Consider the following 10,375-nt stretch of genomic DNA (forward strand, 5'->3'; position numbering starts at 1 on the left):
GTAACGACTAACGTTCCAACTGACAAAGATAACCTTTCCTCGCGTTCGGCTGTTCCAAGTGTTACTTAGCAACGCGAACTGGCGCGTTGCTAAGCAGAGACTCAACGGACATTTACGTTTTAAAATTGTAACGTTTGTTACCGGTTATAAACCGCAAAAAAAAAAAAAAAGAGTGAAACCCGTGGATGTGTGCGGGTCTGGTTAAGTTCCGGTGTTGTGTTGGGTCTGGTGTCCGACCCTAGAGGGCAGTAGTGACTGTCTCCATCTTCTATCACGGCTGACCCGCGCAACTCGCGTGAGAAGAGGTAAGGCCTCAACCTTATTTTGGTCTTATTTTGCATCGTGACTCACGAACCGAGCCAACGTTGCGTTGACTGCGGGACTCTGCGTGCAGAACCGAATTAACGCCTGCAGCGTGCGTGTTCTCGGAGTTAAAGTTACTTGTGCATCGGTTGTCGGTCCGGTGGCTAACGCTAAGCTAAGAAGGTTTCCAGTGTTAGCATCAAAGCGGTAACTTGGAGCGACTACAAACCACAACAAAGAGTGCAGTGTTGTGTTCTTTATTGCAAACAGGTAGACACGGGTATTTATAAGCCCGGTAGGATATGGTTTATAGTAATTTAGTGTTCAGTGGTGGAGTATTTATCCAGCGCTTCAAGACAAGCTAACCAGCTAATGTAGCATAGTTCGGCTGTTGCACATTGCCGCCATCGGATCTTGTTTTGAAAGTTGTAAACTGCACTTTTACCGTTCTTCCCTTCTCCCTGTGTTTTGTTTAGAAACCAAACACAGACAACAAACACCTGAGACACAATGAGTGTTGACGTGAAGAAGCTGAAAGTCAACGAACTGAAAGAGGAGCTCCAGCGCCGCGGCCTGGACACCAAAGGCCTGAAGGCAGACCTGGTGGAGAGGCTCAAAGCCGCGCTGGAGGCTGAAGCTCAGGCTGATGCCCCAGGGCAAGGGGAGCAGGAGGATGAGTACTGCGAGGACACTCGAGACAATGAAGATGTAGAGGATGTGGAGGAGCAACCAGGTGAGTCCCATTGATGCTGTTTAAGTAGATATCTTGCTCTAGTATTAAATATTTGTGCTATTTAAACGAGTCTGTTGTCCTATGACCTATATTGTCTATAAGTTAAGCTCAATGAAAGCAGGAATAGGCCCTGTCTGACTTTAAGTGCACTCTGTCTTCAAATATTAACTTGCAATGGATGTTTTTGGATGTAAAGTTTTGTTTCAAACTTTATTCAGTCTATCACAAACAATATTTTTTTGGAAAAACAAACTCCCTTGAAGAGGGAAAACTTCCAAAATAAATCCTGCTAGTTGTACAAGTTCGTGTTTTTTCTCTTACACGCTTGAGAACTTAAGATTTTGCATCTGTCGTTTCACACGCAGAAGCAGCCGAGGATGACGATGAAGGGGAAGGCGGTGGCGATGTTGAAGGCGATGGTGATGGTGATGGTGAAGGCGATGGGGATGTCCCTCAAGAGGAAGATGAGGGTAGAGATTCAGGTGGTTACTATGAGGACGATGAGGCAGAAGGCGAGCCTTATGAAAGTCAACCAGCTTCAGACTCTGGTCACAGCATGCCCGACTTCACAGCAGACGTCGACATACAAAAATCCGACATGATGTCTGAAGAAGAGACCAAGTTTGTGCCAGAGCCAGCGGAGACCGTTGAGAACAAGCCAGGTGAGTTTCAGTTAAACACTCATAATGAAACATGCTCTGTATATTGTAAATGTCAAACATCATGGTACATTTGCTCTGTGATTAATAGTTGAGAAGGTGTATATTTGTTTATGTTGCTCGCAGTGACGTCTACGTTCGTACCATCATCTGATATTTATGTTTTCACTAGTTTATAATCACCTGAAAAATAAGAATTGTTGTGGGGTTTTTTTTACTTTAAATGTACCCTTCCAAGACTGAGCTGTATTCAGTTTGTTGCTGTCTGCAATTCACTTCTGAGTCCTACCCACTGGTCTGTTAAGTTTGCTTATGCAGTAGTGACGCTGAACATGTAGCTCACGGCCCATTGTTCATTTATCGTTTTAGAAGTCAAAGTGGAGGTCAAAATGGAAGATGACCCTCAGGTTGCAGGAGACGGACAGCAGGATGTTCAAGAGACAGAACATCAGCAGGAGCAAGATGGCGCAGCTCAGGCCGAGCAAGTCAAAGTGGAAGCTGACAAAGGCGGTAACTACGGCCGCAAGAGACCACACGAGGAGAACAGGAGCTACGGCTACTATGAGCACCGTGAGGAAAAGAGGTATGCTCATCATAAATTGTCATGTTTTGCAGCACAACAGTACATCAATACATCAACAACAGAACAGGGAAGCTTTGGCTGTTCTGTTTTCTATGAATTTTGTCAATCAGTGTGGATTGTAAAGGCGGTTAACTTCATGCTCTGTTCATATTGCACAGATCCCGAACACCACAGCCCCCTGCTGAAGATGAGGAGGAGAACATAGATGACACTCTTGTTACAATTGATACATGTAAGTAATACTATTGCCGGTGGAGGCCCTCCGACTGTGATCTTCTCTCCATGAGAATCCCTATTTCAGTTTAGTTTTTTTAGGTTTTAATTTACTCATTAATATACATTATGAATCATACTATATTAGTATTCATCCAAAGGTCAGGCCAGGTCAAAAAGATACAGCTACGACCGAAATTCACAAACCAACGTCCGCAGTGCTGCTTGTCAGTTATGGGGTTTGATGAAGACCGATAAAAAGTTGGAATGGTGGTTTTTGATCTGGGGACCCACAGAAAAGACGGAGAAGATTTTAATTTCAGTATTTAATTGACGGGAAGTTAGTCCAAATGAGAGATTGTAACACACAAGAAGCATTTTAATGCCAAAGCTGCTATAAGTTACACTAATCTCATACATATGTGCAGTTTAGACTATAGCAACATATGTTTATATCATGTTCTGCATTTAAAAGGCTGGAGCTTTAAAGTTATAAACAAATACATAATCATCTTTTTTTATTTTATATTCTTCTTTTTCAGACAACTGTGATCTGCACTTCAAAGTGTCCCGAGATCGCTACAGTGGTTATCCACTGACCATCGAAGGCTTTGCTTACCTGTGGGCTGGAGCACGAGCTTCACACGGTGTCACCCAGGGTCGCGTGTGTTATGAGATGAAGGTAATAAGAAATGAGCATCTCCCCTGATGTCAAGGGGGGTTTTAAAAACAGATGTGTGCTTCACACATACAATCACTGAGATGGTTGTGCTAGCTTTTCTGACGAGCTAGTGGTTTCATCTCGTGAAACATTGAACTACTCTAAATAAACCTTTTCTGTATGTTGTGTCCACATGTGTTATAATGGTCCCTGATACGTGAGACAGGCTTTATGTATTAATTACTTTTAAAAACAGGATGAGTGGGTCCTTTTTGTTTCTCCTATTAACATACAGTGTCTTTACACTTTGGTATTACATTACTCTTGGTGGTGTTGTTAGCACCATACATTAGGAGCACACCCAGTTGTAAACTAACACCTCAGGGGAGATTTTAAAACATTTATGTAAGAACAGAGATAATATCCCACACTGCCTAATCTTGAAATCTATCTTAACCTTGTTGTTTTACTAAACTAATCTCACTAATTCATTTGCTTTTTCATTAGCTACGGTCCAATGAGGTGATTTAGTGCTGTTATACATCTTCTCTAGGCTTGTTTTTGACCTAATATGTCTCCCACTCTTTAGATCAATGAGGAAATTCCCGTAAAGCACCTGCCCAGTAGTGAGCCAGATCCCCACGTGGTCCGAATTGGATGGTCACTCAACCACTGCAGCACTCAACTTGGTGAGAGGAGCAATTGCTCGAACCATCGAGATGATGTTTGACATGAATTAAACTTTGCTGCAAATGAGGGCTGGAGTCTAAAATAGAAACGATGCATTTCATTCTGTCTTGTTTTAGGTGAGGAGGCCTTTTCCTTCGGATATGGAGGAACAGGAAAGAAATCCTCTGACTGCAAGTTTGCAGACTTCGGTGAGAAGTTTGGGGAAAACGACGTCATCGGCTGTTACATTGTAAGTAATGGTTACTTTTGCATCATATAAGGATCATTTCAGGATAAAATGTACAGTACTAATAAGTAAAATTTGTGATGCTTTTTTTTCTGCCCCATTGTAATTTTAGGATTTTGACAGTGGTGACGAGGTGGAGATGGGCTATTCCAAGAATGGAGTGTCGTTGGGCGTGGCTTTTCGGACAACCAAGGAGGCGCTGGCAGGCCGTGCCTTGTTCCCTCACGTTCTGGTGAAGAATTGTGCCGTCGAGTTCAACTTCGGACAGAAGCCACAGCCGTACTTCCCCGCACCAGAGGGATACACCTACATCCACGATCTTGAGATGGAGGACAAAATTAGAGGCACTAAGGGACCTGCCACCAAATCTGAGTGCGAGGTATGTGGCAGTTTGGGGCACAGAAAATTAGGTTTTGAGATGTGGATACAGCACACACGAAGCCCAACATTTTTTCACAACATTGAATGATTATATTATACATCGTGGATGTAAATAGACAAGAATTAGATATTTCTTCTGTCAGCAGTTGATTCATTTTAGTAGGGAAGTTAAAAAGTAATGCATAACTAAATACATTTTTCTGGTTCTCTCTTTTATTTTCAGATCTTGATGATGGTTGGCCTGCCTGCCTGCGGAAAGACCACCTGGGCCATAAAACATGCAGAGACTAACCCTGAGAAGAAGTACAACATCTTGGGCACAAATGCCATCATGGACAAGATGAAGGTTGGTTTGGGCCACCAACCACAAACTAAATGACTCGTCACACGGTTTTGCCGTCCGTTATTGCCTCACTTAACTGTTTTGTTCTTCAGGTGATGGGTCTTCGTCGCCAGAAGAACTACGCCGGGCGCTGGGATCTTCTGATACAGCAGGCCACCCAGTGTCTGAACAGGCTGATTGAGATCGCTGCCCGCAAGAGACGCAACTACATCCTAGATCAGGTACTGCCCTCCCACCCACACTCTGCTCTGATACTCGCCACAGTCAGTCTATGTGCCCTGATGCTCACTCTCTCTAATGGCCTATTTATTTATCTTTCAGGGGGCTCTGTGTATTATAGAGTAGAAGAAGCATTGATCACCCTCTTGTCACTTGCTTGTCATGTATTGTAAAAGAAAATGATTAATGGCTCTCATAAGTGACAGAATATTTCATGTTTTCATCCCTCAGTATATTTGCACTTGCTATTTCTTGTCATAATACAGTATTGTTTGTCTTGTGAATTTCAACAATGTACAAGTAAACCATGACTATGTAAAGATGTTGAGAAACAAGTAAGCTCTGACTGGTGAGTAAGAAAAACACCTTCTGTTGCTAATTTAATAAGACAGAGTTGATAGCTTTTTTAAAAGCTATTTTTAAGTGAGATACATGGAACTTTTGAGTGTGTTTTTTAATAAATTGACCCTGAAGGTAAGTAATGACTAACAGTCTTTAGATTTTCAGATTCTTGTGCTCAGTAAGTGTTAAAAAGGTAGGTGGGTCTGATGTCAGACTGGCTTTTCATAGGACACTGTGAGTATGTGCAGGTAGGTTATATCTGTCTGTTGTTGTCTTGACTGGGACTAGAGGCCTTATGAAGATGAGGTAAGTCAAGGTAAGTGTGGGGGGACCCGTCAGAATAGCAAGTTGTTTTCGATTGTAGCATGCGCTTGAGAAGATGAGTGTATGAGATTGATTATAAAGTTTTGTTGTAAAGGTTCAGAAAGAGAGAATTTATAGAGTTGTCAGACTACGTGGCTGATTTGTAGATGCTGTCAATGGAAATGATAGTGGGTGTGAAAGAAGCAGTAGAATATGTATGTGGGGAATTAAAGGAAATGCATGTGATTTTAATTAATTGTAAATCACATTAGTTACAAAATAAATTAAACTTAGTATTACATACAGGGAAAAAAGATTCCATGGTACTTAAAATAATTCTATATCCTGTTATTACAATGTTGCTTTGATATAAACATTAGTCTGAGTGCAATAGAACTGCTTAAACTAAAAAAAAATACTTAAAGGAACAGTGTCGTATCATGTGTGTTTATCTGTTGTGTAGAAATTACTTGTTACAGTTAAGTGAACAGGGAGATTGACTGACAGTAGCTGTTAGTTTAAGAAGCTTTGATGTTGAGTGGTGAAGTGAGTGTAACTGCTGATGATGGTGTGTCCTCTATTTGGTAATGACTTTATTCTTATCATCTGCCGAGTTTATACAGTATCTAATCTGTAAGTTGGTTTTATCAGGGGTATGTTATTAGGAACCATTAAAACACCGTTAAGAAATGTTTTCATTCCGCTTTTCAAATTCTTAAAGCGACATTTGAACCTACACACGTGTCAATGAATATTTATCGTTTTTAGAATATGGTAGGACACAGACATTTACAGTTTGGCTGGACAAGTAATAAATAATAATAAATATTACACTTTTATGCAGTTTTACGAAGGAAGAATCAAACATTTTCGTTCCCAGTTGTCACAATGGCCCGCAAATGGCTAATACTTGTGTAACTAACTCGAGTATTGCGTAGCAAGATATAGAATATTTATATTGTTATTATGTGACCAATGAAAATAAGCCAGCTTCTCGCTTGTTATGGCAGATGACATTTTTATTGTAGCCTAAAGTAGCTAAATCTGCCTTTTTTATTCAATAAGAATTTGAACCATTACTCTGTAAGAACGAGGGTTAATAAGCTAAATTAAAATTGATACAATCTCAACAGTAATACAGACACATTTGAAATGCATTGTAGGGTCGTCACACATTTTAACTCTGCATTTATGCAGTTCTGTAAGGGCACGCACAGATAATAAATCTAGATTTAGGTAGAGGACAATGTTCACACCTCCTACATCAGCAGTTGCTCACAATAGAATCGAATAATATGTATAAAAAAATATTTAAGAGCAGCACATTTTCACTGCATGAATATTGAATAAGGACCATAACTGCTAACATCAATTTGAATATCTATTTTAGTGTTGATTGATCTGAAACTGTGTTAATGCTATTGGATAACAGGGCGAACATACTGTACAGTGCAGTCAGTTGAAGTGTTTCTGGGGTCCCTCCTTGTCCATAATTAACATTCATCAGCAGCCGCCGGGCACCTGGGTGCACAGACTGTGAGGTAAGTCTGTGGAGTGATGAGAGGCCATTAGAATCTGAGTAAAAGCGTAGACTGACATCCAAGCCAAACCTCTCTCACTTCATTATTGCAGGGTTCCAGCTTCCATCCAGTGGAAAGCCATTACAAGTAAACAATAACAAACAAGCTTCTACTTCTTTCTTGTCACCATTGCTAGACAAATGTATATGGATCAGCAAGGAGACGAAAAATGCGTCCTTTTGAAGGTTTTCAACGCAAGGCTATTGTAATTTGTCCCACGGACGAGGATTTAAAAGAACGAACATTAAAGCAAACCAATGAGCAGGGGAAGGATGTGCCCGATCATGCTGTTTTAGAAATGAAAGGTAGGAATGCTGTGGAAACAACAAATAAAACACCAGATCTACTTTTTACTTTTCTATGTGTTGTCTCTAAAATCAAACTTGGAAGATACCCCCTCCCCCCTTCCCCCATCATAGGCTTTGGCCAGATATCAGACCTGGACATTTTTTTAAACCGTCCACATGAATTTGATTCTTCCTTATTTTTGCCCTCTATCTGCCACTTGCCATACAGCTTACTTCTAATGCACTGCAAACTGAGACTTGGGCCTTGTTGAGGTCGTGTAATGGTAGAGTTAAATATTGCACAATTTGCTTCCCTGAAAAGGACGTTTCCAAATGGCAAACTTACAAGCAGTCAAATGCTGAAGTTGTTGGAAGTTAATTTGTAACAGCATTACATCAGCTGTCCTTGGTTTGCAGTGCTGTTTCCTCCTCTCACCAACCTTCTAGTTGCCCTTTTTATCCCCTCCCCACCTCTACTGAACTCCCCCCTCTCCTTTGTCCGCTTAAACAAATTTTTCCTCCATGTTCCCTTGGAGGTGATGTTTGTTCCCTTTACCCTGCCATCTGCTTTCATCTATCTGCTCTTAGTTTCTCTATGATTTCCACTGTCTCTGTATGGTAGTAATTATTTTTCATTTTGTCTTTCGGTGGTGTGGCTACTCTGGTCTTCACTACAACCCCCACCCCTCTCTTTCTCTCTCTTTCTCTCCATCCGTCTCTTGCTGGATGGACTGTCTCTCTCTCCTCCTCCTGTGGTCACCTCTGTCACTCTCCAAGCCAACTTTACTCTCCCTGAGGCTTGCGACTTCCTGGAGGGGGTGACGTACATTGAGCTGCAGCGCGAGGAGGCAGAAGCTCTGTTGAAGCAGTACAATGAAGAGGGCCGCAAGGCTGGCCCACCCCCTGAGAAACGCTTTGACAACAGGCAGGGCGGGTTCCGTGGCCGCGGCGGCAGCGGCGGCGGTAGCTTCCAGCGGTATGACAACCGTGATGGGTCCCGCGGTGGCTACCAGAACCGCAGTGGAGATGGAGGCAGTGGATACAGAGGTGGTGAGTGGAGCAGTTGACATATCTCACACGCTGTATTCATTTTGGTCATGTAAAGCTGTTGTTTACAGTCAAGTTTTTCCTGTGAAAAAAAGTTTCTGACAAACTTGTTTAACAACATGTACTGCTTTTTTAACAAGATTGCCAGGTGCATAGCTCTGTGATTTGAATGTTACAGTACTTAGGCAAAAATAGGGTTAGTATTTTGGTATACAGTGAAGCTATGTGTATTGCAGTTGTTACATAATTTTTGTTTATCTAGCGGGCTACAATCGTGGCAGCTATAACCAGAACCGTTGGGGCAACAGCTACCGCGACGGAGGCTCTGATGCACGCACTGGATATAACCGCAGCCAACAGTCAGGGGGAAGCTACAACCGCCCGGCCCCTTACAACAAGGGAGGATACAACCAGGTACTTAACATGACCTTTTTATGTAGGAAATTTAGGGAAATTATGAAATGAAAAGGCGGACTAAATTTAATAGTAAATTAATGTGTTCTCAACTTCTTGCTTCACCTCCAGGGCTACAGCCAGAGTTACAATCAAGGATACAACCAGGGCAGCTACAACCAGAGTTACTACGGCAACTACAGTCAATACCCAGGATACAGCCAGAGCTACAGCCAGACACCTACCACTGCGCAGACGTACAACCACCACCAGCAACAGCCACAGCAACAGCCACAGCAGCCGCAGCAACAGCCACAGCAAACACAGAGCTACAACCAGCAATATCAGCAGGTAGACTAATGAATCCCTCCCTGTCCTTACCTTTCTTTGAAAAACAACCATAAAAAATTTCAAAATGTTGCATGGTCTAACTGCTTTGTTTGTGTTTCTTCCTCCAGTATGCTCAGCAGTGGCAACAGTACTACCAGAACCAGAATCAGTGGAACCAGTATTACAGCCAGTACGGCAGCTACCCTGGACAGGGCAACCAAGGTTCATCTTCTGGTTCCCAGTAGCTTTGCTCTGCATCTGTACCTGCATCCACCTGTGTCCTAAACACTCTGACCTCTGCAGCAAATCGATTTTGTACAGTCTCACATCAAGTCCCCCAACCATAACTGTCTCTGTCTGGTTTTACACAGTAGCCTTCATTCATCACCAATCATTGTACACATAAACTGTATACAGTTCGATGTCTTTTCATTTTTTTACTGAATGAAGTCTTAACCTAAGCAGAAACCGTGAGGTGGTAGATGATAGGTATCAAAACATTTAATGAATGTTATCTATTATGCATTGAATGCAGATGTCTGTTGAACTGCAAACTCTACATTTGCTACAGGTTGAGGGGGGTAATTGTATATTTCTAGGATTCATAGTGTGAAAAAGTGACAGGGCAGGACAATACAGCAACGCCTGATTAATTTTGCTTGTTTTGAGAAGCTTAACAAAGAACAAAATGCATGCTTTTACCTTCATGGCCCTTTCCCCTGTCTTGCTCTTTATTTTTCAGTTTCTGAGTGAGCACATTTTATTTACTCCAATAGAATTCAAACATGGAACATTTTTTTTTATAGGTGTTGATACTGTAGTATTTAAGCGTTAATCCAGTCTTTGATTGAGAAGAATATTTTGCCACTCTGAGTAGTTGTATCTGTAGTTTTTTTTTATCCCTTTAGTGATTGGTGTTCATTGAGTCCAGTAGTTAAATCCTGTTGTCAAACCCATTTTTTTCTACCTGAAAATGAAAATCTGATCAGTGACCAGTTACCTAAGCTGTCTTCTTGTCTTTATACAATAAAATGCAATTGTATACGCCTGTTGATGTTAATGTGATCCTTTTTTCTTTTTTT

General features: G+C 41.7%; 1 protein-coding gene across 2 annotated transcripts; it reads left to right on the forward strand.

Moving 5' to 3' along the window:
- Positions 1-18: 18 nt before the first annotated feature.
- hnrnpul1 (heterogeneous nuclear ribonucleoprotein U-like 1) lies at positions 19-10,341 on the forward strand. Of its 2 annotated transcripts, none has more exons than XM_051397549.1 (16): positions 19-305; positions 780-1,036; positions 1,402-1,698; positions 2,065-2,278; positions 2,437-2,510; positions 3,034-3,173; positions 3,742-3,841; positions 3,959-4,071; positions 4,181-4,447; positions 4,673-4,795; positions 4,885-5,013; positions 7,373-7,541; positions 8,301-8,573; positions 8,833-8,984; positions 9,096-9,314; positions 9,422-10,341. In XM_051397549.1, the coding sequence occupies exons 2-16, from the start codon at positions 814-816 to the stop codon at positions 9,536-9,538; spliced, it is 2,610 nt and encodes an 869-aa protein (XP_051253509.1). In that variant the 5' UTR covers positions 19-305; positions 780-813; the 3' UTR covers positions 9,539-10,341. The 2 variants fall into 2 exon arrangements, with proteins under 2 accessions (XP_051253509.1, XP_051253510.1); XM_051397550.1 differs by lacking the exon at positions 19-305 and adding an exon at positions 414-573.
- The last annotated feature ends 34 nt before the right edge of the window (positions 10,342-10,375 follow it).

The sequence above is a fragment of the Dicentrarchus labrax genome, unplaced genomic scaffold (assembly GCF_905237075.1).
Source record: "Dicentrarchus labrax unplaced genomic scaffold, dlabrax2021, whole genome shotgun sequence".
Taxonomy (NCBI): Eukaryota; Metazoa; Chordata; class Actinopteri; family Moronidae; genus Dicentrarchus; species Dicentrarchus labrax.

Bases quoted from the DNA above. Each gene is read 5' to 3' on its own strand.
- hnrnpul1 (XM_051397549.1), top strand. From the start codon at position 814: ATGAGTGTTGACGTGAAGAAGCTGAAAGTCAACGAACTGAAAGAGGAG. The intron at 1,037-1,401 runs GTGAGTCCCATT...TTTCACACGCAG, and splicing joins GGATGTGGAGGAGCAACCAG to AAGCAGCCGAGGATGACGAT. The intron at 2,279-2,436 runs GTATGCTCATCA...CATATTGCACAG, and splicing joins GAGCACCGTGAGGAAAAGAG to ATCCCGAACACCACAGCCCC.